We start from the raw sequence: 27700 nt of genomic DNA on the forward strand, positions 1-27700 counted from the left end.
TAAGGGGTATGTCGGGGGTAAGTTTTTTTTACACAGAGAGTGGTGGGTGCGTGGAACACACTGCCAGCAGAGGTTGTGGGGCAGATACATTAGAAACATTTAAGAGACTCTTAGATAGACACATGAATGATAGAGAAATGGGGGGCTATGTGGGAGGGAAGGGTTAGATAGATCTTAGAGCAGGATAAAATGTCAGCACAACATTGTGGGCCGAAAGGCCTGTACTGTGCTGTAATGTTCGATGTTCTAAATCTCATGACTGTCTGAGAAGAAATTTCTCTTCATCTCTGTTTTGAATGGGTGACCCCTTATTTTTAAACAGACCCCTAAGTTTGAGATTCTCCCTCAAAGAAACATCCTCTCAGGACCCTTCAGGATCTTATATGTTTCAATTAAGTCCACTCTCACTCTTCTAAACTCCAGCAGATATGACCCGATTTCCCTCCACAGATGCTGCCTGACATGCTGTCCCTCCAGCATCTTGTTTGTTGCTCCATTCCTCACTTGATTCCATGCTCCACCTTCCTCTCCTATCAGACTCCATCATCTGCCGCCCTTTGTCACCTCCACCTACCACCTCCCAGCTTCTGCCACTACTCCCAGTCTCCCTTCCCCCATCTGCCTATCACCCCTCCTCACCTGGATCCACTTTTCGCCTGCCAGCTCTTGCTCCACCCCTCCCCTCACCTTTTTCTCCTGGCTATCTCCCCTCTATCAGTACAGATGAAGGGTCTTGACCCAAAACATCGACTGTCCAGTTCTCTCCACAGATGCTGCCTGACCCACTGAGTTCCTCCAGCATCTTGTTAGTTGCTCCAGATTAACCCTAGCCCATCCAACCTTTTCTCACAAGGCATTAATTACCCTTTGATAGCTCATAGCGGTGGTAGTCTTCATGTCTAAGCACATATAAGGAATGTTACCAGGCAATTTGATTAAGTAGCAGCAGGCTTTTTTTTCCCCTGTTTCACTGTTCAATAAGATCTTCTGCCTCAGAATCACTTTCTCAACCTATCCCCATTTCTTAATCCCCTCAGTGGCCAATTGTGAGGGACATGTTGTGATGAGTGCACAAAGAGACTGCAAAGGGTTAATGAGCAGACAAAAATTTGGCAGATGGAGTATAATGTGGGCAAATGTGAGGTTATCAGGAAGAATAGAAAATCAGAATATTGATTGAATGGAGAGTGGCTCATAGAATGCTGCTGGACAGAGGAATCTCTGTACAGAAAGTTAACATGCAGATACAGCAAATAATTATGAGTGAAATGCAATGTGGGCCTTTATTGTAAAGGGGATGATTAAGAAACAAAAAAAATGCAGATGATTAAAATTTGACATGAAAACAGAGGATGATGGAAATTACTCAGCAGGTCAGACAGTTTATGTGGGGAGAGAAATGGGGATAACATTTGAGGTCAATGATCTTTCATCAGAACTGAGCAAAGTTAGCCATCAAACATGCTTTAAGTTGCAGGGATGGGGAAAAGCCACAATCTTAATGAATGGCAGAGTAGGATCGAGAGGCAAATTGGACTACTCCTGCCCCTGTTTCTTATTTCTGAAGGATGGAGGGGCAGAGGAAGCATCTGCGGTAGGGTGTAGGGGCAGAGACTGAATGATACGAGTGGAGGTGGTGCCAGCTGAGAAAGGGCGGTGAAGGCTTGTCCCTCGTAACTGCTCTGTATAGAGGAGGTGAGCACACTTGGTTGCGTAGTGGCACAGCCAGGGGAGCTGCTGCCTCACAGCTCCAGCGACCTCCGACACTTACTGTGTGAAGTAATTGGTGCAGACTCATTGGGCCTGTTTCCATGCTATATGAGACTTATTCAAAATCTAAAGGTTGTGGGTTCAAACCCCAGAGACCTGAGTACAAGGTTGAGACTGACATTCTGAGGTGATGCTACACTGTTCGATCCCACAGCCAAGATAAAAGCAGATGATCTGGTCAGGATTACAGATTCTATTTGTGGAAGCTCGTTGTGTAGAATTAGCTGCTGCATTTCATATGTCACAACAGTGACTACATGTCCAAAGTTACATCATTGGCTGTAGAGGCTTTGTGATGTTCTGAAAGAGATGCGAAAGGTGCTACAGAAATGCAGGTCTTGTTTGTTCAATTATCCAGTGTATACAAACTCTACCTGTGGAAATTTTCAGTGGAAAAAAACAGAAAATGCTGGAAATATTCATCAGGTCAAGCAGCATCTGTGAAGAGAGAAAAAAAGTTATTGTTTTATGTCAATGAGCATTCATCAGAACTAGGAAAAGGTTAGAGGAAAAACAAGAGAGAGACACAAGAGACTGCAGACGCTGGAATCTGGAGCAGCACACAATCTGCTGGAGGAACTCAGCAGGTCGAGCAGCACCTGTGGGGGGGGGGAAAGAATTGTAGGCATTTCTTTCAGCAGGTTGTTGCTCCAGAGGAAAAACAAGTTTTAAATGCAAAGAAAGAGTGGATGGCAGGAGAACAGAAGAAAGGCCTGTGACACGAGAGATTAAACGACAAAAGGGGTGACAACAGAAGGTCAAAGACAGTGGTGCAGGAATTAGTGAATAATAAAAGGCTGTTCTGAGGGAGATGTAAATGGGAGCCAACAAAATCGTTATCTGAAATTACCTCAAGAGTAAAGTGGGAATGCAAAATAAAAATGCTGATTACAACAGAGTCCTGAGGGTTGCAATGTGTTCACAGAAAACATGAAGTGCTGTTCCTCAGGCTTACATTGGGCTTTGTTAGAACAGTGTAGGAGGCTGAAGGCAGAGAAATGTTAACTTGTAAAATCATGGAAATTAATGGCACAGGAGGAGGCCACTTGGACCATTGTGTCAATGCTGGCCCCTCCTCCACCTTCTTATTCTGGCTTCTGCCCTCTTCCTCTCCAGTCCTGATGAGGGGTCTTGGCCCGAAACGTCAAGTGTTTATTTCCCTCCATGGATGCTACCTGACCTGCTGAGTTCCTCCAGCATTTTTTGTGTATTGCTCCAGATTCCAGCACCTGTAGAATTTGTGTCTAAATGTTATATTAAAATCACTGTCCAATGCCCTGTGGGTTACGGCATCCACCATTCATTGCGTGATTTTTTTTTCTCTTACCTGTTTCTGTCTCCACAGCTGTTGCCTGACCTGTCGTCTGCTTCCAACATTTTCTGGTCTTCTTTCTGATTTTTAGCTGTTTTATTTTTCCCAATAATTTCTTACGAAAAATTTTTAAACAAGCTGATGGAATTTCTGTGCCTCAGATGTTTGGGCAAAACTAAAGGGATTACTTTGGCACGTTGTTTTATTCAATGTGCAGTGAGCACTAGTGCCAGAGCATGGTGACTTGTTGCAAGCTGCTCTCTGCAGATCTACTTATTACTTCTATTATAATCATTCTACTCTTTTAAATCTCGATGTACTGACATGATGAAACAATCTGTTCAGATGGCATGCAAAACAAAGTTTTTCACTGCACCTCGGTACATGTGACAATAATAAACCTATTTACCAATATGCGAAAAGTCATAAATCAGAAAGGTGTTTCCAATAGTTTCAATGTAAAAACTCAGCTTACGTTCCAGAGCCCAAGATTCTTATCCAAAAAACCTAAACATTTGAAATACATCCAGACAAGTATCTAAAATAATATCATTTTCTTAATGATAAAATCCGAAATTAAGATAACAAAGACATGCACAACATCAGGGTACTCACTAAGTGAAGCATCAAGGGTCTTGGCAGGGTGGAAACATTCTCTTGGGGCAAAGGGGTTGCTCTCAAAATAAGGACTTGCCCACTTAGGACAGAGATGAGGCGAAATCATTTCCCTCAGAGGATGGTGAGTCTTTGGAACTCCCTTCCTCAAAAGCCGATGGAAAGAGAATGTTCTTTGAGGGAGTTCTTGATGAGCAAGGGGATAAGGGGTTGAAAGGTTACCGGGGGCAGCTGGGAGTGCGGAGTTGGGGTTACAACCAGTTCAGCTACGATCTTAGTGAATGGCAGAGCAGGCTCAAGGTGCTGAGTGGCCATCTCCTGCTCTTAATCCACATCTTTGTATATAACTGGTAGTAGCAGCTTTGCACGTTGAGGTTGTGGTGGGGAGAGGTGAGAGGATGAGCTGTTACTGGTGTTTGGATGATGGAGGTACTGGTGAATCAGAGCTTGGCCAAGTTTGCAGCGTTGATGGCAAGGGTTCTTCCTGGGACTGTTACCGAGTAGCTGACGAATGAGGCTTATAGAAGGCGTCAATGGAAATCCAGACGGCTCTCCTCTTCTTTGTTAAATAAAGCTCTTCATAGCAAAGAATGGCAGCTTCCATCATGGGGGCCACATCTAATACTGTGCTCCATATTGGGATCATAATCTTTGAAGATGGCTATCGCTTTCTCGATGTGCCAGATAATGTTTTGGTGGTGTTGTGACATTGCTCCTTCTGTGACGCCTGTTGCTCAAGCTTGAACAGATCTTCATTAATGAGCTCTTTGCCACGTGATTCCAGTAACCCTTCCACATCATCCTGGTCTACCTCCTCACACCCAGCCTCATTTACCAACTTGACAATGTTGCAAACCCATGGAAGTCATGCACACACCCTCTGCACACGATGCATTGTGGCTTGGGTTATGTCATCCCAAGAGGCACTGATGTATTCAATGGCTATCCTGATGTTGTACCCATAACAAATTTCTTGAGTAGTGGGTCTGTCATTGCCTCATTTCCAAAATGACCTGCCTCCTTGTGTGCTGCAGGTGGTACACCTTGAAGGTAGCAATAGCACCTTGGCCCATGGGTTGTCACAGTTAAATGGTGATAGGTGGATGTTGTCGGCAATGTCCTCGATGTTAACCAGATGTCCAGGGCCATTTTCGGCGATGAGCAAGGTTTTGTTGTCCAGGTTATATGCCTCACACAATATCATTGGATGTAGGTGATGGAAATGCTGTGATATAATCCTGAATGAGCAGTGTCATCATCCAGGCTTTTTGTTAGATCAACCCACCACTGGAAGACTGGCCCTTGAATATCCTTTACGTGCCCCCAGATTCTTTGAGTGATAGATTACAAGCGGCTTAAATTTACAATCACCCTCAGCACTGCTTACAAGTAGAGAGTACGGCCTTTGACTGCCTTGAACCCTGGAGCGGGTTTTCCCCAGCCCTGGGGATGAATGTACCCGAAGATGTCCTCTTCCAAAGGAGCCCCAACTCATCCACCTTAAACACTTGTTTGGGAGAGTAGCCACCTCCCTCAATTATTTGTTTAGCACTTCGGAATTTTGTTCTGCTGTCATGAGAAGAATTTTGCTGAATCCCGAAAACAAGCAGGCCACAGCGACCTCATGAAGTCAAAATGGCATGGGAGGGAGGTGTTCCTCGGTTTACGAACTTCCCATTTACAAATGTTCACAGGAACGCCATTCACTCTCTGAACTCAGCCAGTCAAGTAGCATTTGTAGAAAGAGAAACGAGTCAAGGCTTCGGGTGGAAAACCCTTCAGTTGTGATGACTCTGAGGTAGAGTCTGTTGGAAGACATTTCCCTCTGAAGGACAGCCCGCCAAAGGAACGCACCCTACTTAAACGTGCACAATACAATTCGCCCATCTTTCTTTTAAAGAAATTTCACTTAACCAAGTATCTCCCTCCGATGAACTCTTCCCTTTCGTAAATCGATGAATGGCTGTAAATGTAAATAAACGTCGTCATGTGGAAACCATCCCTTCACACATGCGTCAGCATAGATGCCCAGAGGCGGGGAGCTAACCGGAAAATGTCGATCCCCAGAACGTTAGCCAATCATCAATCGACGGGCGGGACTTCAAACCTGGCGGATGACCCGGAAGCGGACGCGCGACCTTTTTAACATCTGTGTGAGAGCTCGCCTGCCTTCTTTCCCAGCCATCTTGGATTTGAGTAACTGAGGCAGTAAGTGTTCCGTGGGAAATCCACCTCCATCCCCTGGGTAATCTGTTTGCACCGGTTCTGAACGTTGCGCTGAGAGGGAAAGGGGACCTGATGATCGCGATGGTGTAAAAATTTCCTGGGAAAAGTGGTGAAATATTGGGGAGGTTGAAGAGAAATGTGTGGGGTTGAAAGGGAGGGGAGCGCCTGAGGGCCATCTCGTGGTGTCCCGGCAGGAGCAGTTTAATGGGGCACCGGGCTGAAAAGCAGCCCGATTATCCAGCACTTTTGCCTGAATTTGCTGTTTGACGACGTGACTTTGTGTAATGGGTTATTTACTTTGAAATGGATTTGTATTTTTGAACGTGGGGAGGTAGGCCGCGCAAAGTTGTCTCGACCGTATCGCGGTGTGTTGGAATGCTACTTTGTCATGTGTCTGAGCTGTTTATTTCCTTTGCACCTTTTTTGGTGAATTAATCTCGTCATCCTATAATCCTGTCCTTTCAGACCTATTGAATTTAGCGGAAAAATCGCACTTTACATTTTAACTTGCGTGCCTTTCTGACTTTTAGGTTATTTCGTCTTTCACAGCTACACATCACCTTTGGCTTTTACAATTGTGTCTTTTATTTTTGCTAATTCTCACAGTTAATGCTAACCTTTAAGAACATAAAACCCCAGTGGACCTGTTTATGTATAGCGTGTTCTTTCCAAACACCAAGAAGTCCTAATGTTTTGTAAGCCAAAATTACTTCACTCCTGAAGTATAATGTGAAGTAATTGAATTCTGGTGTAGTTTGGCATTATATGGTTAAGGCATTACATTTATTCAGTGAGGTTCATGCATTTCTGTATTTGAATGTTGCATTGATGAACTGGCCACGTTTGGCTCTTTAAGCTGAATCTATTCACGTGCATAAGAGCACTCTTTGTCGAACTTGTATGTATTCCAATCTAGTAGCTACCGAGGTGAATTCCTACAGCCATAAGTAGAATAACGTGTGGAATTGCTGTTCCTCTTTGCTGTATCCTTCCTACTTGCAGTGCAAAAAATTTGCACGTGAATTCTCCCGTTTCTGCCCACACCAAAGCTCTAAACAAAGGCTGTTGGGGTTTTGGCATTAAAGTAGAAAAGGTTGACCAAGCCAGGGGTGAAACCTTAAGTTGAAAATCAAAGAAAAGAAACTGCAGGTGTTGGAAATCTGAAATAAAAGCAGAAAGTGCATGAAACCCTCAGCAGGCTGGCCAGCATCTGTGAGGAGAAGAATTTAAAGTCAAAGACCTTTTTTCAGAATGTTTTGATATAAAGTCATCAACCTGAAATGTTAACTATTTCTCTTTTCACAGGTGCTGCCTGGCCTTCTGTCTGTTTCCAGCAGTTTCTGTTATTTCTGAACCTTTAACTTTAAACAGGTGCTGTCTGTTTTTTTTGGGTGTGTTTTGATTTGGAATGCACCTTTCTACTCAATTGAACCAGCTTCACGGTCTCATTTGATCTTCGTGGGTGATTTATTGGCTCGCTCTTCTGTTTGTGGATGAAGTAGTGAATTTGGCCTTGATGTTGTATGATTCAGCCACCAGTCTAAATTTGGTTAACTTAAGCTGTAAATTTCACAATAGATCTTGAAGGATATTGCACATGCCTCTGAATTTTTTTTCTTTATGAAGTCAGTATCTTATCTTGCACTTTGAAAAATGTAACTAACTCAACACTTCTGTAGGAAGCCTTCCCGCACCCATCAGCTGAGGTGAGTTTGTATCAAAGGCTGCATCTTCTGCCCAGCCAAACATTCCTGATAATGCTGCTCTGTGGACACTCTTGATTAATGGTGCATGATTTACTTCTAACTGATGGATATTTTTCTGCCTAGAAATGCCTGGTGAAGCCACAGAAACCGTTCCTGCCACAGAGCAAGAAATGCAGCAGCCCCAAGCTGAAACAGGTTTGTATTTGTCAATTGCACGACAGAGATCCTCATTTCTGGATATCGCTTGTGCCAGTTAATTTTTGGGTTATTCATTTGGGTCCCTTTTAGCAGTGATCAAGGCTTGATATATTCATTGTGTCAATTTCCAAGTCATAACTATATTTAATCCAGAGCATTTGGTGACTCTGATCAAGCATTTTTAATATCTAGTTCATTACTGAATCTAATTTTGCATTGTTCCCTACTCTCTCCCTGCACTTAAGTATAAAGGACTAGCATTATACCCAAAAATTTGCCTAGTTTATTTGGCAACTTGCTTTTGGAATAAGAGCAAATAGTATACAGGCAATCCATGGTTCCAAGATAGTTGAGCCTTTGACCTTTTAAGTGACTTTGTATGGTGAGTATTGTGATTGGCCCAATTCCTAAGGGAAAGGATCTGAAGTTCTTCTTTGTACTGCAGTGTTATTGTTTGATTTGGAATTGAATGACTGAAGCAGTCTATTAATCCTTTGGGAGTTCTTACTTTTGTATTGCTGTGCAGGAGCTGCCTGACACCATGTTGTGTCCCTTCCAATTTAGCACATCCCTCTGAGGAAGGTAGGGGGAGTGGAAGGTACCTAGCATTTATACAGCAAGGTGACTTGCTCATTCTCCCCTTCTCTCTCTCTCCCCCCCCCCCCCCCATCCAAAGAAATTAATGTTGCATACTATGTCAACAGTTTTTTACTTGAATATTTTCAGCTGGTTCTAAAGGAGCAATTTTTTTTTAATCAGTAAGTTCCCTCTACCCAAATTTATTGCTATTTTTGATGAAAACTGGTATTCATTAGTGCCTGCTGGCTTTTAGACTTTGTTCAGCACAAATTTGAGGTATAGTGCTGCTTGAGATTTTAGTGCAACATTCTCACCTGTAAATGGCCATGCATTACTTGCTCATTGCTGCAGAGCATCTTTATTACACATAACTGTGGAACTGCAGCACAGCATTTGGGCTACAAAATGGAAGCAGTTTCATTCTGTTCAAGCCTTGAACACTGATGCATGAAACATGCTTCGTTGTTGCGATTAAGTAGGGTGAGCAATGAGAGTGGTCTTTATCCTGTTCTGGAATTCTGGGCTCTCATGTAAACAATGGGTTTTAATCAGGATTACTAATGCCAGAGCAAATGTATGGGTTAAGGTTACCATTTATACATGCATGTTTTCAAAATTAATTCCAGTACAGGGCTGGTAAACTAATAAGAGTTTCAATAAGGTGAAGGAATGAAAGATTCTACTTGGATCACTTGAATTTCATAAAGAAGAAAATACTTTGCTTGGCTTTAAGGTGCACTTCATAAAATTCAAATGCCTGTGGGTATCTTCTCATTTTGAAATTGTGATCAATTTTGAAAGCTAGCACAATCTTAATGAGTTAGCCTTCAGGACTTAGGTTTTTAAATGTGCATTTTGAAATGGCTTATCAATTTATGTAAGTAACTGGGCAGTGGTGGGCTTTATGCAGCACACTCTCTCAAATGAGCATGATGCACAGCAAGAATGCAAGTATAATTTTTTCTGAGGTATTTATTAGTCTCGCGTACATTGAAACGCACAGTGAACTGTGTCTTTTTGCGTTGCTGAGAAGGTGACCTGCAGTTTACCACTATAACCTGTAGGTTCTGAAAAGGCATCCCGCAAGTGTCGCCACTCTTCTGGCGCCAACATAGCACGCCCACAGCTCCTAACCTGTACATGTTTGGAACGTGGGAGGAAAACTGAGCACCCGGAGAAAACCCACACTGACAAGGGGAGAACATACAAACTCCTTATGGACAGTGTCAGGAATTGAACCCAGGTCGCTGGCACTGTAATACAGTTATGCTATGTTGATGCATAGCTGTCTCTTGAGATCTTCCACCGTTGGCATAGCAGGTTAATGGGTAGTTGAGCTCTGGATTGTTTACTGAACTCCCAGTATGGAACCATCTTGCTGTTCATCACTTTGTAACTGACATACTTTAATGCATGTGGTGATCGGGTGTTGGGATTCCAACAGCCTCTTCCCCCTCTTTGGTGAAATGGGTCACTTAAGCCGTAAGGTAGGATGACTTGCACACCTGAGCAGCTTTGGCTTTCTATTGGCTGTGTGTAGTACTGTACAAATCCTTTACAGCTGAAGATCACAGGGATGTCAACACTTCCCCTGCCTCTGGGGGAGAAAGTCCTGCTTTGAGTGAAATTACTCCTGGTACCAATGCAACTGTTACTGAGGTGCCAAGTGAAGCTTCCCGAATGGAGGCCACCACTGAGAATGCTGTGTCTCAGGAGCCTTCAGGTGCGTTACCACTATAACCTGTAGGTTCTGACTAGGAAAAGATGCAGCTGGTTGCTAAAATCCTACATTAAAACTACTGCTATGCAATCATCTTTTTAACAGGATTTTTCTTTGCAGAAGATACGGCAGCAGTAAGGGCATTGACACCTCTGACTTGTGCCAGCCTGGGAAATGAAGTTACACTAGTTTTCAGTACATAAAAGCTGTTAAAGTTCACTTTAAGCATGTCCCATATGTTGCACATCATTGATAACTGTCCATATTTTTATTACAGAAGTATAACTGGCTTACTACAATTATACAATAAAAAGAAGCACTTGTATTTAAAATCTATTCTCCTGTCAGGATACCCCAAAATGTTATATGTCCTGAACCCAATAGAATTGCAGTCACCTTGTTAAAGGTGTTATTGGCTTGTATGCGCAAAATAAAGTGAGGTTGCGTTTAGAAAGCATCTATTCTTGGGTTGTCCCAGAGCCACATACATGCTAATGAACAAGATGTCATTGCTATTTTCTGTGCACATGCAGCAGGCAATTTGCGCAAAATACACTACAATGTTGGAGTGCTTGCTTGAATTTGTCAGCATGTTGCCCAATATTCTTAAGCACTATTCCTAAAATTTAGCACCTGGACTTGAGTTGTGTTGGCATGTGCAGCAAAATAATTTGCGCAAAGTAAACACAAGAATGCAAGTCAAAATCTCTTGTATAGTGTCTCATCTCCAGAGATGGTGCAGTGTGCTTTGTTTGCAAAGGATTTCTTTGAAGCTGTCACTCTTTAAGTAGCCAACTAAAGCAGTCAGTTTGTGCAAACCTGTGACATGGGTTTTGAGGGGGAGGCACTTACATTGATAAAGTTTATTTTTGATTCCTGAAGCAATAATTCAAAAAAAAGAATTGAGATGAAAACATTACAACAGTAAATGCAGCAGCCAGATGGTATAAAGTAGTCAATGCAATTGTTTACATTTTGATGCTTGTGTTTCCTCATATTTCCATGAAAACTGGTGTAAAATCTTGCCCAGCTTTACTCGGGGCGTGTGGATCTTCATTGCTGATACATTGAGGAAAACTGAACTGTTAGACTGAACAAGTAGTCTGTAGAAAAGTAATTCTGCATTCTCTGGTTTCACTTAGAGCATAGCTTTTTTTCCTTGCATTTAAAAAAAAATTTGTTTGGTATGAATGATATTTACCTTATTATAGTGCACTCAGTCTGTTGTAAATATAATCTAAATATACTTCAGTGGGATGCAGTTAATTTTGGAGAATGTGACACCAAGAGCAAACTACATTTGGGGTTGACATAATTGCCTGGTGAACTTGAGTACTTTGCTCTTTGGATGGCTGCACCTCAGCAGAGGTGAAGTATTTTCCATATAATGGTTAATATTTTAGGGATTGAGGTGGCTTTGTTGGTTGAGGATTGTAAATTCAAGGTTACAACAGGATTTGAATGCTCAAAACAATTGGATTTCAGCTTTACTCAAAATTGTCTATTTTACTGCTTGCTGAAAGTTCATAAAATACTACCTCTTCAATTGTGATCAGGAAGATTTCTGTATGCCAAGCAATTTGCCATGCAGCAGAGTGATTGAAAGTGGGTGGGGTTTGTTTGCAGCTGTAATGGTGTTGGTGGTGCACGCCAAGTCAGCATGTGTGATCATGATCAATTCAAATTTTTAATTGTAGAGCACTTGCACTAACTTAAACTTCCCTTCCTGACTCTGGATTAGTCGCATAGTTTGAGGTAGAACAGCAAGTTAACCGCTGTATCCCCATTTGGTAAACTGAAATTGTACATTATGGAGGGGGTTGGTGAGGGGAAATGTGGATGAAATGCCTTGAAAGGTTACTAGCTCAGTGCTAGAAGCAATCTTTAGTCTTTTAAAATATTTTTTAATCCAGATATTGCAACATTAATAAAAGGGGTGAAAAGAAAAGCTGGGGGTTCTTCCTATAGGAATGGGTGAAAGCAGTCTTAACTGGCTTGGTTTTGGGACATATATTTGAAATACCACTTAGCAAGATGCGGTCTTGTGTTTGTGTCCTATCAAAATTAAGTTATCTCACAATGTTGCATCTAAAGGATAATGGTACCTGTTATCTTGAGTGTTATAACTTTTCCCCCCAAGGTTTGTATAATGTAAATGAGTATGTGGAACCTTGTCATTTAGACTTGGTGTAAGAAATAGCACATTTTACTTGTTTGTCTGATGTAGGTAAGTTGTCTTGTCAATGCACTATTACAAAGAACTTTTCTGTGACTTGTATTTTAAATATCTTAAAATTTGCAGGTTTTGGAGTGTATTCTGTCTTTTGAGCTTCGTTAAAAGAAAGTCTCCAAATTTGTGTTAATGCATCCATTTTACTTTGTAAAATGAAGTTTGAGAAAGTAGAATGAATGTAGACTACTGAGCAATTAAATATTTTTATCATAAACCACCCCCCAAAAGTTACATCTTCTGTTGCAAGCTAGTTTCTATACACTGAACTGGTAAAGGACTGTAGAAGGCATCCGTAAGTATGATCTAGAACTGAGGTAACTTTGAGAAAGATTGATCAGGCTGAGACTTGTTCCACCTTTTCCCTCAAAGTCTGGGTGACTTAAATTGGCCTTTGGTGTTAAAAGGATGGTCTTGATTTTTTTCTTTTTTGGGGGTGTTGGGGGGGGGGGAACCAAACTGTCGGTCTTTAAAAAAAACTTTCAATTTAATGTGACAGTTTAGATCTTTGGTTTTGAGGCTAGTTTGTGGTCACTAAGTCATCACATTTAAATAGAAATGAAAATTGGATTTAGAGGCACAGATTTTTTTTTTGCATTTGACCAGATTTATCAAAAATTTTATAAAATCAGATAGAAATTGTGTCCATGTTAACTTGTGAAGTGGCGGTTAATTCTGAATTGCTGGCCATACGTATGTTTTTATGTAAAGGTTTCTGTATTTAATCTAGACTGGATTTGCATTTAAGTTTTGTTTATAACTCACATTGTTGCTCAACTTTCTAGCTGGGTCTGGTGCTCCTGCCTCAGAAGCTCCAGCTGTGCCTGATGCAGTCCAAGCACCTGTATCCCCCGTTTCTCCTGAGAAGTCTGTTCAAACTGCAGGTAGACTGATGGATGATCTCTTAAACTAACAGTGATCTGAGATTTGCAGTTCTGCTAACAATTTTTGTTCTTGTCCACTTGAATATTCTGTTTTAACCATTTATTTTCAGTGGGTGGTGACTTAGGATTACATGGTCTAAATTTTCCCAAACCTGCTGCTTCCACTGACAGCTATATGGGTCCCAAAATTAAATTAGTTAGCCATTCAATGGAAGACTAGTTGCAAGACTATTGAGTCAAAAACAAAAACTGCTAAGCTAGCATAGTGTTGGGCCAATAATGTGAGCTTTTTGGGGGGGTTTAGTGGAGCTATCGGTATACTTTGGGGGGGGGGGGGTGGGTGAAGGGAGATTTGTCATAGTCATACAGCACACAAGCTTCTCTCTTCTTCCCCACCTCTACCCTTCTCCCCCCAACCCCCCCCAGTCATGCTCATGCTGACAGTCCATCTATATTAATCCCAATTACCAGCATTTGGTCTGTCTCCTTCTGTGCCTTGGTAATTCAAGTGCTTATCTCAGATCTCAGTGTGTTTTAAATGAGTACCTGCCTGCTTCAACTTGACCAATACGTTCCAGATTGCAGATACCCTACGGGGGGGGGGGGGTGGTGAGAATTTCCTTGGATTCCCCTCTTGCCTTAAATTGATGTCCCTTCATTGTTGACTTGCCTGTTACAGGGACAAATTTCTCACTATCTGCCCTAACTACCCATAATTTTGTACATCTCATTTGGGTTCCCTCTTAGCCCCCTCTGCTCCAAGTATTCTGTATACCAGCTTATCTACCTGTGCTGTCACTTTCAGGGATCCTTGTACAGCAAGGTCTGTTTTTCCATATTCCCTAGGGCCCTACCATTCATAGTGCATGTCCTACCCTAATTAGACCTCCAAAAATGCATCACCTTGCACTTGTCAGGATTAAATTCCTTCTGCCATTGTTCCACCCAATTTACTGGCTGATCATTTATCGTTCTGTTACCTAAAATGATCCTCTTAACTATTGACAATGTCAATTTTGTGTAATCTGCACACTTGCTAATCGTGCCTCTTACGTGGCCTGATAGTTAATGTATATAATAAACTTCCCTCATGCTCGTCATCCAATATCAGTCATTATTACACAAGAAGATGGGAGTAGGCCACCTGATCTCTCAAGCCAGCCCTTCTGTTCAATATGATCATAGCTGACCTACCCCAGGCTTCAACTCTGTGCCAGTTCCCATCCTTCTGAGGTTTTCTGGTCTTTGAAAATTGTCTTCCTCTTTAAATACCTCTAATGATCTAGCCTCCACAATCCTCCAGGATAGAGAATTCCATAAGATTCATTGCCCTCTGTGAGTAGCAATTCCTATGGACATTAGTTTTAGATGACACTTGCAAATATATGTCCCCTTGTTTGGGGTTCTCCCATTAGTAGAAACATCTACCCTGTCATGCCCCTTCACAATCTTGTGTTCCAGCAAGATCAGCACACATTCTTAACTCCAAAGAATACAGATAAAACATGAAATTAAAATATTTGACTCTTATAAGTTTGGTTTTGGAGATAGGGTCGTGGTTTGTGAAAATAGAAGTAATTGCAGAAATACAGCTTCTAAAGCAATTTCAAGTAGGTGGGGGGGGGGGGCGGTTGGATAATAAAAGCATCCCTTGTTCTTGGATGTCGTAATGGGTAGAAAAGCAAAGGGATTTGGGGTAGATGCAAAGATCATAGCAAGTAGTCGTGTAGGTTTTAAGCCATATAGCAATGAGGTTCATTTCTGGAAGGAGAGAATTGAAAAGTAAGCATGTTGAACTCCTACAAACCCCAGTTAGAGTACTGTGCAGTTATGATATCGTGAGGAAGATGGGTAGCTATTGGAGAGAGTGCAAATAGAAAAGGTTGATTCTGGAATTGAAGCTGTAACTGTCAAGTAGGACTAAGTAGTGAGCGTTTCCTGAATTTAGTCAAAGTTTGATTCCATTTTGGGGAGACCATCATAAATATGATTAGCAAGTAATATCCAATGGAGAATTTGAGAGGAACTTCTGGTGGTTTGAGGCAAAGAATGGCTAAGACAAACAGTAAGGGATGCAATTAAACAGCAGCGTGAAAGTACTTAAGGGACATATTGGATGAGTGAAGGCTGCTGTGGAAATCTAAATAACCATAGATCGTTTGGGCTGAATGGGTTCTTCTGTACTGTAGGGCTTAATGTAACATTACATCTTAAATGTACTTTGTTGATTTGAAGTCCTAGTGACATTATTGTTGCTCTTTATGCTCATATTGATGGTTCTTTTGGTTATCTTCAACAGCTGCTATTGAAACCTGTTCTGAGCATGAATCAGTTTCCTCAGCCAGTGAGTACATACAGGCTGAAAGCGAATCCAGCGGTGCCAGTAAGATGGAGCTTTCAGCTGCTACTGACTTGCATGGCCCTGATCTTCAGCTTCCATCCCCCCAAACAATCAACAATCAACCTTCATCCCCACTCTCTGCTAATGTGCTACCTCTTGTACAATTTCCTTCAGAGCTCTCTCTATCTTCTGTTCCTATTGTTTCTTCTGAAGTGCTACCTTCCCCTACTGCCAGTCAACTATCTCCATCTCCTGACTTGATTGATGTTGATGAGCTCCCTTCATCTAATATGGTTGCTATTTCTGTTGAACAATTGTCAGCTGATCCAGTTGTTGCTGCCACTGTTGATCATTCGAGTTTGGGCAGTGACAAAGTCAGCGGACAATCTGAGTTGTCACCTCACACTGCTGTTTCTTTGATCACTGAATTAGATTCTGACGTGAGACTGTCCCCATCTGATGCTGCTGTTGCTAATACTAACCCTATCCCTATACCTGCCCCTGTAGCTCCCACTGATATAACATCAGCTGAAGTGGTTGATGGTTCCAGCATTGATCAGTTGCACTTGCCCACTGACTCTCCAAATGCCACTCCTATAAACAGTCAGGTTTTGGCTGAATTGGAGGCAAGTAGTTTGCCTGTGTCTGTGACGAATAAAGAGGTCACCCCTGATGCTCCAGTTTCCTGCAGTGGTATTGCTGCTGCTGTGCCCCCAGCTGTTGCGGTTGATCAGGTGGATTCACCTGCTGACCATCCGGTTTCATCCACCATTGGGCATCCCTTATTAGCTGATACAGTCGGCATCCAAGCAGAACTGTCTTCATCTGACAGTAATAACATTACCACCATGGTGTCCCCTACTGATATTGGTGCTGATAGACCACTGTCAGTTGACCCTGTTACTACTGTTGTTCCTTTGTCCACTAATTTGGTTGCTGCCACTGTTCATCCACCTTCAGCTGATGATGTTGCAGTTTCTGACCCTGCTGAGCAACTGCCTTCGCCTCGTGACTCTGTTAGTACCAGCTCTGGACTTCCTCCAGGTGACTGTGTTATAGCTACCACCTCTGTGGTTGCTGCCAATGCCCTTCAACTGCCTTCATCTGCTGGTCCACAAGTTGCAACTGGCATGGCCTTGAAGCTTTTGCCTGATTTAGTTGCTGTACCTACAGCCACGGAGCCTTTGCCCAATGATAGTATTGTTACTCCACCTAGGTTGTCTATCCCTGATGGTGTTACTGTTGGTGGGGGACCTGGGCCCACTGATGGAATTGCTGATCAGGTACCTGCACTCCATGAGAATCCAGCCAAAGCTGTGCAGCTTCCTGTGCCCCCTGGAGGTCAGGCGGCCACTGGTCAGGTGCCCTTGCCCCCTGGAGGTCAGGTGCCCTTGCCCGCTGAAGGAGAGGCACCCCCAGTTCAGGCGCCCTTGCCCCCTGAAGGACAGGCGGCCACAGGTCAGGCGCCCTTGCCCCCTGAAGGACAGGCGGCCACAGGTCAGGCGCCCTTGCCCCCTGAAGGACAGGCGGCCACAACTCAGGCGCCCTTGCCCGCTGAAGGAGAGGCGGCCACAACTCAGGCGCCCTTGCCCGCTGAAGGAGAGGCACCCCCAGTTCAGGCGCCCTTGCCCGCTGAAGGAGAGGCACCCCCAGTTCAGGCGCCCTTGCCCGCTGAAGGAGAGGCACCCCCAGTTCAGGCGCCCTTGCCCGCTGAAGGAGAGGCACCCCCAGTTCAGGCGCCCTTGCCCGCTGAAGGAGAGGCACCCCCAGTTCAGGCGCCCTTGCCCGCTGAAGGAGAGGCACCCCCAGTTCAGGCGCCCTTGCCCGCTGAAGGAGAGGCACCCCCAGTTCAGGCGCCCTTGCCCGCTGAAGGAGAGGCACCCCCAGTTCAGGCGCCCTTGCCCGCTGAAGGAGAGGCACCCCCAGTTCAGGCGCCCTTGCCCGCTGAAGGAGAGGCACCCCCAGTTCAGGCGCCCTTGCCCGCTGAAGGAGAGGCACCCCCAGTTCAGGCGCCCTTGCCCGCTGAAGGAGAGGCACCCCCAGTTCAGGCGCCCTTGCCCGCTGAAGGAGAGGCACCCCCAGTTCAGGCGCCCTTGCCCGCTGAAGGAGAGGCACCCCCAGTTCAGGCGCCCTTGCCCGCTGAAGGAGAGGCACCCCCAGTTCAGGCGCCCTTGCCCGCTGAAGGAGAGGCACCCCCAGTTCAGGCGCCCTTGCCCGCTGAAGGAGAGGCACCCCCAGTTCAGGCGCCCTTGCCCGCTGAAGGAGAGGCACCCCCAGTTCAGGCGCCCTTGCCCGCTGAAGGAGAGGCACCCCCAGTTCAGGCGCCCTTGCCCGCTGAAGGAGAGGCACCCCCAGTTCAGGCAGTTTTGCCATCTCAACATAGTGCCTGTTTGGTTCCAATCACTCCTGTAGGTGATGCTGTCGATCAGGTCCCTTTCCCTCCTCTGGGTACAGATGAAGCAGGTCAGGTGCTTTTGTCCCCCAAAACTCTCAATCAATTGACCTTTCCCTCTGAGGCAGTTGCCGAGCACACCCCTGGCCCTGCTGCCAAGGCAGTCGCCGAGCATGCCCCCGACTCTCCTGTTCCTCGTGATCCTGTCGATGTTGATGGCCTGCTCTTGTCTACTTCTGATACTGCCTCTGTGTTGTTGCCTTCTGACGATATGTCCTCTGCTCTGTCCATCACTGCCAGTGCCATTAAAGGTCCACTTTCTGTAGACAGCCTTTTAAATGCTCCAATTGGCACCGCTGATTTGCCATTGCCCTCCAGTCCTCTGGTGATTGCAGCAAATGAGCTGTCAGTTGAGTCTCCAGTTACCCTTGTGGCAATTGAGCCACATGATGCCATGCCCCTTCATATTCCTGAACAGCCTTCAGCCAACTCTGATTTTTCTGTGCATCAAGACGAGTTCTGTGCCAATGAGGCTACTCTCAAGCAGCCACTAACAGTAGTCCCAGCAGTTCAGCTGCTTCAGGCTTTTGACTCGTCTGCTTCAGAACTTCATCCCCTGGTCTCTCAGCTCACTTTATCTGACCAAGTTGCTCAGTGTACTGACTCGCTTCTGTCTCTTGATCCTTCTGAGAATTCACAGCTTAAGCCTCCTCTGCACGCTGCTACTAAGCTGCCACCCTCTATACCTGTTTCTGATTATTCACCTAATGAGGTACCTACATCCACTGAACTTTCTTTATCTTCAGAATCTAGACCTGTCACTGAATTTCCTCCATCTCTCACTCTCCCACCTGCCTCTGTTCAACTCACTACCCCATCCCCTGAAACGTCTTCGGCTGTCCAAATTGATGATGATGATGAGATGCCTCCTTTGATTCCTGCTATCAACGAGATTCCCCCCTGTGAAGCTCCTGCCCCACCTGTTGTTGAGAAGGCAATTCCCAAGATTGCTCCGACTGGAAAGGAGTCGGTGGTGAAGCAAAATGATGAGGGTATTTAGTTTGGTTGAGGTGTGCATGTACTGGTGACCTGCTTAGTTGAATTGTGCACCTGCATTATACTTGGGAAGTAAAGACTCGATAAATTTCACCCCTGGGAAAGGCTAACCTTTAAGTGAAGCATTTGTGCTCTTTGGAGGAATGTTTTACTGAAATATGTATTGTCCTCCAGAACAGGGAATCTTAAAGTTAGCCTGTCCTTTGGCAAGGGAAAATTGTGTGGTTTGAAATCTGTACTATTCTTCCTAATTTATTCATTGGGAAAAGCTAATCATGAGCATAAATCCCAATTTGTAACTGGGTCAAGGGAAAAGATGAGTTGTAATTACCAATCTTTTCCAGTCGTCTTGGAAGGAGATGTATCAGTTGTCTTTGTAGTTGATCTTCATTAAAGATTGCTGTCTCTTTTGGGGGCAGGTCAATTATGTACAAATTTCAACCGTGGCCACAGGGTGTTTAAAGCTTGTGTACTAATAACAGTGTGAAGTCCCCCTTTTGTTTTCTTCACCTGTGTTTCACAAGTAGCAGGGACTTAACTGGTTTTGAAAGGTTTGTAGTACACTAATTGTATTAACACTTTGCCTCACATGCTAAAACTGGCCTGCATACCTCAGCCTGTAAATAGTTGCTGTCCACTTTTTTTTAGAAAAAGGCACCAATTATAACAGACTCATTGTCTTCACCTGAATTCTGCAACAAACTTTCTAAGGTCCTTTAGCATTTGCTTGTATTCTAAAATCCATTATATATTGCAATTTTATTTGCCTATTTTCTACACAGGTTGAGCATTATGGGTATGAGAATGGAGAATTGAAATTGCATATGATTGGTGTTGTAATCTGGTACTGAGGATATTCACATTAACCTTGGAACCTTTTATTGCATGGTGTGACAGCTTAAGCGTTGAAGTATCCAGGTTTTTTCCTCCTTGTAGATAACAATTGAAGGTAAAAAGATTTCTGTACTGCCACAAAGGTTCTTTTTAACCACGTTGTGTTTTCAGGTTTGGTCAATCTCAATGCACCTTTTTAAATCCATTAAACAAAGTTTATTGCACAGCTTTATTGCACAGGTTTACACTTTCTCCACCTTGGCATGGCTGCATTATGGTAATGGTAACGGCCATAAAATGGTGTCCCTCACTTCCCCCCCCACCCCAGAAATAGCACGTTTTCTTTGCAAACCACTAAAAATCCCACAAACCTGCAATGTGCAGAGTCATATATTAAATGTGTGAAATTTTGTAGGGTCTGGGACAGAATCGGACAGCGATGAGTCGGTACCAGAACTGGAAGAACAGGATACAACGCAGTCAGCAACACAGCAAGCTCAGGTGTGTCTGCAAATATGTGAATATAAGCATTATAAAACTGTTTCAAAAGGCAAACAGTCTTCATTGTGTCAAGTCCTTTTCATTGTTCTCACTTTCTAGCAGTTTTGACCTTTTGGCATGCTTTCTGTCTGCAATCGCCCCCATCTGCTTTTGCCAGTTCTATCTAAAATTTGCCCACCTTCAGAAAAGACATGCTTGCTGTAGAGAGAGCGTGCAATGAAGATGCACAAGACTGGTTCCTGGGATGGTAGGTCTTTATGTATGAGGAAAGATTGAACGGGCAAGGCCTCTGTTCACTCTCCTTTAGAGGGAGAGGTGATAGCATTGAAGAGTACAAAAATATCAACTTTTTAAAAAAAAAACTTGCCCTTTGGATCCTCTTTAAAATGTCTTCGACTTGCCTTAAACCTATGCCCCCTTGTTTTTAATACACCACCATGGGGGGGGGGGGGGCATAGATTATGACCATCTGCCCTCTCTCTGCCTCTCATGATCTTGCATACTTCTATCAGATCACCCTTTAGCCGCCTTTGCTCCAGGGAAAACAAACCTCATCTATCCACGTTCTCCCCATAACTAAGATTCTCCAATTCGGGCAACATCCTGGTGAATCTCCTCTGTACACTCTCCAGTGCAATCACACCCTTGTGATTTCTTACTGAGTGGCGATTTCTTGAAATTCTCTACCCTGAGGGTCTTTGGAGGATTGGCTATTGATTGTATTCAAGTTTACATTCTTGAGATGTTCAAGACTCGATTACATTCAAGGCAGATTTCTGGATGCTGTAGAAATGGAGGGTTATGAGGATGGGACTGAACAATAGTGTTGGAGATGGAAGACCAGCAATGGTTATGTTGAAAGATGGAGTTAGCTTGAGGAATCCAATAGCCTGTAATTGTCATCTCTCAATGCACAAACAGGTCCTTCAGCCCAATCTGTGCTGACCATCAAGCACTTGTATACACTAACTCCATTTTTATTCTTCGCATATTCCCATTAGCTCCCCTCTTCCCCACCTACCCACTCAGGTTCTACCACTCACATGTTACAGGCAATTGACATTAGCCAATTAACCTACCATCCTTTACTTATTTCTTTCTATTGTGATTTTTTTTTCTTGCTATAGAATTGGGCTTAGTATCTAAATACTTAAAGCATGATTCTATTGTGTAGGTGCAGTTCTTCAAATATTGATTGTGCAAGTTTGGTTCTTTTGAAGGCTTTGGTTTGTACTGGGATGTGCTTAGCTTTTCAACAACCTCCACAAGCTTGGCCATAAAGCCATTCTTTTTGAATTGCTCAACAGGCTGAGGATCTTAACCTTCAAGTTTCATATTAAATACAGGGAATAGGAGAGGATGTGATTGTGGCAAGTGTCTCGTTTGTTTACTCCATAGCCACTTTTGTTTCAGTTTCCACCACTTTCATCCATCCAACTTCAGTTTATTTCACAAGTCTTCATAAATTAGTGGATCTGCGTGTATATCCTGAGCAGAAAATGTTATGAAATTTGAATGCTGGCTCGCGTCTGGATGGAAGCATTTGAAGAGATTCAATACTGCATCACTGTACTGTTCATTGTGCAAAAGATATGTATGTTGCTGAATAAATAAAAGTTGGTAGTATGAGCCAATTGTGCCAGTTTCCTTTCTGTGGAATGATGATGGAAGTTATTTTACTGCCTCTGTTTTTGAAGGTGGTATGAAGTCCTGAGGGTAAAATTCCATGGCTATTAGCTGTTCCCACCTGACTTCATGACCATGTTTTATTTGTGACCAGACAACCCTGTGATCTGGGCACCAACGAATTGTTGCTTGGAAAATAGAGGAATTTTTAAGCAAGTTGTGCGCATAATTGCAAAACTCATCACTTCAAGCTTTGTCTGTCCTCTGACACCCCTCCCTCAGCCGCCAGAATCCCTATCCACAGAACTGACCACATTCCCCAACTCTTGATTGCTGTTGTTTTTTGGGTGGGGTTTCAACATAGTACCTGAAAATTTAATATTTATTAGGCAGTTGAATGTTGAAGCTAATCTTGTGAAGACTGGCCCTGCTGATTTGTGCCACAAGTCCAAGTCCAAATTTAACATTCTCCAATTACAGGTTCTTGAGTGTGATGTGCATAATTAGTTAACGAAGTTGAACTTGACTTTTAAAACCCAATCTAAATATGATAGTGGGTTTAACAGTTCCTTGGACACCAATTATGTACAGTTATTGGAGTTTAAACCCATCTTACTTTTGAGATTGGGGTGGGGAATACTGGAGCATAATTTTAGTGTGGCAAATTGGACATAGTTGGAACCTGATTCCTTGGAGGGAATTCCATGCTGCATATGATGGTGTGGATGACAAGATTGTAATCCTGTTGACAATTTGCCCTTTGCAGCACTAGGTAGCATCCAGGGAAGGCAACTCTTGGTTTCATTTTTTTGCTGGTATTTTGAATGTGGATTCAGATATCTGCAGATAATTAGAACCTGGGACCCTCTCGTAGTCACCAGTGCAAAGTCACTTAACCATGGTCGTATAGAGGTGTCCTCCAATTTGGTTAATAGAAACTAGTGTGCGTAGAGTTTCATTTGGTTTTGTAGGTATCTGCTTACTGTACAAAGTGGTTTAATTATCTTTTTTTCTTTTGAAGCTTGCAGCAGCAGCTGAAATCGATGAAGAGCCAGTTAGCAAAGCAAAACAGAGCAGAAGTGAAAAGAAGGCACGAAAAGTAAGTAATTTTCTTGGCACTGAAGTTGCCAGTTTACTTGAAAGTTGAAACAGGTGCCAGCCAACATTCTGTTTGAGGAACGAGTTAGTGGTAAATTATTTTGCAGTTTAATTATTTTGATTCATTAATGCTTAGGACATTCAATAAATGCTGCATTGATTCTGGCATTTTTGTATGTTTATAATGCCTAAAATGAGAGAGGGCTTTCAAAACCCCACCAACTAAACTTAACAATCTGTATTTGCAGCTTTTGTTGCATTGGAAGCAAGCTAGATAGCTAAAAACATTGCACAGGTTTTGTTAAATTGTATAACGAGAACTTCCTGAAGGTTATCCTTTTCCTTGCAGGCAATGTCAAAACTAGGTCTTCGCCAGGTTACTGGGGTAACAAGGGTTACAATAAGAAAATCGAAAAACATACTGTTTGTCATCACAAAGCCAGATGTCTACAAAAGCCCTGCATCAGATACCTATATTGTTTTTGGTGAAGCTAAGGTAAATACAAATGGAACTAACTTTTTACCAATAAAATGTAAGAAGGTATTTTCAAATAAGCTAGATGTGACCGTGTTTGCACTAGTTGTAGTCCTGGTAGATTCTGACCCTTTTCTCATGTTGACATAGTGTAACCAGCAAATCTACCCTGTGCTGCAGTTGCTTTTCTAGTTGTATTCCCTCAGAGGTGCACAGGATCTGTTTTATTTGTACGAAGCTAGTTCAGAATGCATTGCTAGTCTGAAATCTTTTCAAATTGCTGTAAGTATTTTCAATTTTTGGTGAAAGTGGTTGTTCTGCAGTGGAAGATTTCAACTTATTTTGTGTTTATCTCTAGATTGAGGACCTATCTCAGCAAGCTCAGCTTGCTGCTGCAGAGAAATTCAAGGTACAGGGAGAATCTGTTGCTAATATCCAAGAAAACACACAGACTCCAACTGTACAGGAGGAAAGTGAAGAAGAAGAGGTATGCTTTTGAGTATGGTATCCAAATCACTACCTGCATTACATCTGGTATTTTAATTTCATTCTGGATCTAACAATGGTTCAAGCCACCAATGGTCATAATATGGCTTCATTTAATTAGACGGTGGCTGGTATGCATCTTGCATCTACTTTGGTTCTGTAATTAATATCATTGCCCAACAAAAACCTATCGATCTAAGTTTTCAACTGAATCCAGTGCCTGAATCCTCTGCTCTTAAAAGAAGGGTGGGGGGGAAGGTTGAGATCAATTTCCTCTATCAAATTAATCATAGTGCTTTGGGATCATCCTTTTTTTGTACTTGAGAGAATGCAAGTGCAGAGTATGCAACTTGCCTCCTTGTATAGCTGCAGTATCATTGTAGTAAATCTTTCCTGCTCCAGGACCCTTCAAGTGCAGTCCCTTAAATTATTCGGCATAGAACAGCACTAATTCATTTTACCAATTTTCTGCTGGGGTTGACTTTTCTGGCACACTCAAGCTTTCCAGCATTTCACCTAAGTGATTGTTGCATGTGATCCTCAACTGAACAGTGAATAGTCTGCCAGTGGGACATGATGCCACCCACATGCCACTGAAACTGGTGTTAGGGTTGTCTCTCTTACCCACGCTCCTTATTTTGGGTGAGTGAGGTTGTTTGGAGTCTGGCAGCAATTGGTTAACTCCTGCTAAGACAAGGCAATAAAGTTAGTTTACCTGTTCTGTATAACTTGGAATTAATTAACTCCTAGATGGGGTTTTGCAGTATTAAAAGTGACCCAGTAGTTGCCTTGGGCTCCAGTGAATGAGCAGGAATACAACTTTCTATTACTTTGCAGGTGAGAATTGAAAAGCAGTTGAGTCTAATATTTAACCTGGATTGTACAATTTGAATTGAAGCTCCTAAATAGAGAGCCAGGCAATCTTAATTATTCCTGCTGTCTGTTTTCATTTGAATCGGCTCATGAATACTAATTGGAAGGCTGCAGGCCTACTTGTGGTTCTTTTCTCTTGGTGGTCTGGGATATAGTGGGAGTGGTGTGATTTGAGTCTAGATGGAAGGAAAAATATCTAAGAGGAAAAGGAAAATAATTTTCTCTTTGTATTTCCTCTAGGTTGATGAAACTGGTGTGGAGGTCAAGGACATAGAATTGGTCATGTCCCAAGCCAATGTGTCTAGGGCTAAGGCTGTCCGTGCATTGAAAAATAACAACAACGATATTGTAAATGCTATTATGGTATGTTCTGCTTTTGTACTTTTATTTAATAGTATGATCTGGGAGATGGGGGGGGGGGGGGGGGGGGGGGCGGGGGGGAGTTGTAATGCTGATTAAAGTTTACTGCTGTTGCTTATGTCTGAACTTTCAACACCAGGCATAGTTTGTTGAAGTTTGTCTGTGGTTGACTTGAATACTGTCTGATTCTGATAACTTTTTATTTTTTTTTCCAGGAGTTGACGATGTAAGCTGCAGGAAATAAGTGGGTAACAGTCCTTTTGGTGCAGCATCAGTACATTTGTACCATTTATATTCATAAACCTTAAATAAAAATGTGGCTTGAAATAGTTAATTTTGTTTAGACTGATCTGTGTGTGTATATATATTTAGATGCCAGCAAAGCTTCATCTTTAAGCTGGTACCTCATTTGCTTCAATTAATTCTTTGGGACTGAACTTCCCAGACGTTCCAGTCTGATGCTTTGCAAGTCTTTAAAGTACCACTGCGGCATTTTTCCTGTTGCTGTTTATCAATTGCACGTATCATTTATCAATTGCCTTCCAGTTTTGACAATGAGTTCAAATAAAGTAAACACTGGTGTAAATGTGTGTGTTGATTCTCACGTCACAGTGGGTGCACCAATTAGTCATACAGTTGAGAAATTACCCTTTGAGCCCACTGTGTCCATGCCAACCTTTTTGCCCATATTAAGACTGTATCCTATGCCTTGCCTATGTGTCTGTCCAAATGCCTCTCTAATGTAGGAATTGTACCTGATTCCACCACCACCACCACCTCTGGCAGTGCATTCCCAATATCAACAACTTTTTTTAAAAAGACCTTGCCCCTCAGATCCCCTTTAAAATTCTTTCCTCTGGCCTTAAACCTATGCTCTCTTGTTTTCGATACCCCTATCGTGGGAAGAAGCCTCCTTTGTTCCAGGGAAAACAAAGCCAGCCTATCCAATCTCCCCATAACTAAAGTCCTCCAGTTCAGGCAACATACCAGTGAATCTCCTCTACATTCTTTCCTGTGTAATCACATCTTACCCATGGTGTGGTGACCAGAACTGCATGTGGTACTCCAAGTGGAGCCTTTGAAAAGTTGCCACAATGTTCCAACTCTTGTATTCTATGCCTTGAGATATGGAAGCAAGCATGTCATATGTTGCCTTTACCCTATCAACCTGTGTTGCCACTTCTGGGGAGCTATGGACTTGGACCCCCTAGGCCTCTCTGTTCATCATAATGCCATTCATTTTACAAGTCTTTAAATGGTTGACCACCTAAATTAACCAAGCTTCTAACTTTGATTACTCCTATTCTGACTTCAAAGTTTGGTCCCTGTCGTAGACATTTCCCTTTTGAGGTACTGAAGACATTAGAATTGTGTTCACATTGCAAGTGTAAGATTATGAAATAACCTGAAGATGTTGATTGGAACTTGTCACAGTGCAAGACAGCACTTGTGAAAATTTTTGATCTTTTCAATCTGTGGACATTATATTAACTTGCAGATCACTAACCATATGCACTCTCGAATACTATTGGAATAGATGAGGTTACTAAGGTTATAGAGCCTTGTATGCAGTAAATGTGTAATTTTTATTGCATAAAGCAGCTGGAAGTTTTCTGTGGCAATAGTGCAGATGCGCCAGATCTATTAACCTATCTGCCTTTTGCTTATGCCATCCAATGCTAGTTAAGAAAACTAGCCAACCAAAGGCAAATGATCTGTGGTAACATTGCTGTAGTTAAGTTTTGCCAGCTATTACTGAACTAAATTTGAGAAAGATGGTCTGTTTGAAAGGTGCATATTTTCTAAAACCAGATGGATCTGTTTCATGTATTACTGAGTAATGTGTCTGCTGTTTTCATTGTAAATGCAAACAGCAATGAAAAGATGCAAGTTATTGAACTCTAGGAAGACTGGAAATGGAGGGTGTACTGCACATTTCTAGTTTTCAGCCTCAAGTTGCTGCACTGGCGCAAAAAATGTATAATTAATTAAATTCATCCTTGTCCTTGCCACTCTTTACATGCTTTAAGCAATGAATAACTGATTTGAGTTTTTGACCAGTACTGTCAAAAGTATCAACATTGCTTTATCTCTGATTTGAACAATTTACCAACAAATGCCTCAACGGTTTTAACTGCAATTCATTTTTGCTGTGGCATCTTGTTGGCAAATTGCCTAACACTGGCTGCAAATCAAAACCAACTTGTACATAAAATTGAGATTTCCTTGTTTGTGTTAAATACTGGTAGAAGAAAATCAAAGCTGTAAGTACTGGAAATCTAAATAAAACGATGGTGGAAACACTCAGCAGGTCAGGTGACATCTGTGAAAAGTTTCAGGTTGAAGACACTTTGTCAGAACTGGGAAAGAGAAAGTTAGTTGTGAGAGGTGGAGAAGGTGAGGAGGGGTGGATAATAC

At 42.8% G+C, this 27700-nt stretch overlaps 1 protein-coding gene across 10 annotated transcripts; it reads left to right on the forward strand.

Moving 5' to 3' along the window:
• The first annotated feature begins 5807 nt into the window (after positions 1-5807).
• On the forward strand, positions 5808-25616 carry naca (nascent polypeptide associated complex subunit alpha). Of its 10 annotated transcripts, none has more exons than XM_052009488.1 (12): positions 5808-5905; positions 7753-7824; positions 13142-13240; positions 15540-16937; positions 17040-17107; positions 17186-19025; positions 20279-20364; positions 23012-23089; positions 23438-23584; positions 23922-24050; positions 25163-25285; positions 25498-25616. In XM_052009488.1, the coding sequence occupies exons 2-12, from the start codon at positions 7755-7757 to the stop codon at positions 25510-25512; spliced, it is 4053 nt and encodes a 1350-aa protein (XP_051865448.1). In that variant the 5' UTR covers positions 5808-5905; positions 7753-7754; the 3' UTR covers positions 25513-25616. The 10 variants fall into 10 exon arrangements, with proteins under 10 accessions (XP_051865448.1, XP_051865447.1, XP_051865445.1 ...); XM_052009487.1 differs by having other exon boundaries at positions 15540-16922; positions 17025-17107; XM_052009491.1 differs by having other exon boundaries at positions 5809-5905; positions 17225-19025.
• Positions 25617-27700: the final 2084 nt, after the last annotated feature.

Source organism: Pristis pectinata, chromosome X (genome assembly GCF_009764475.1).
Source record: "Pristis pectinata isolate sPriPec2 chromosome X, sPriPec2.1.pri, whole genome shotgun sequence".
Taxonomy (NCBI): Eukaryota; Metazoa; Chordata; class Chondrichthyes; order Rhinopristiformes; family Pristidae; genus Pristis; species Pristis pectinata.

Coding starts and splice junctions, on each gene's coding strand:
- naca (XM_052009485.1), top strand. CDS start 7,755: ATGCCTGGTGAAGCCACAGAAACCGTTCCTGCCACAGAGCAAGAAATG. Junction 7,825..13,141: donor GCAGCCCCAAGCTGAAACAG/GTTTGTATTTGT, acceptor TCAACTTTCTAG/CTGGGTCTGGTGCTCCTGCC. Junction 24,051..25,162: donor AGGAAAGTGAAGAAGAAGAG/GTATGCTTTTGA, acceptor TATTTCCTCTAG/GTTGATGAAACTGGTGTGGA.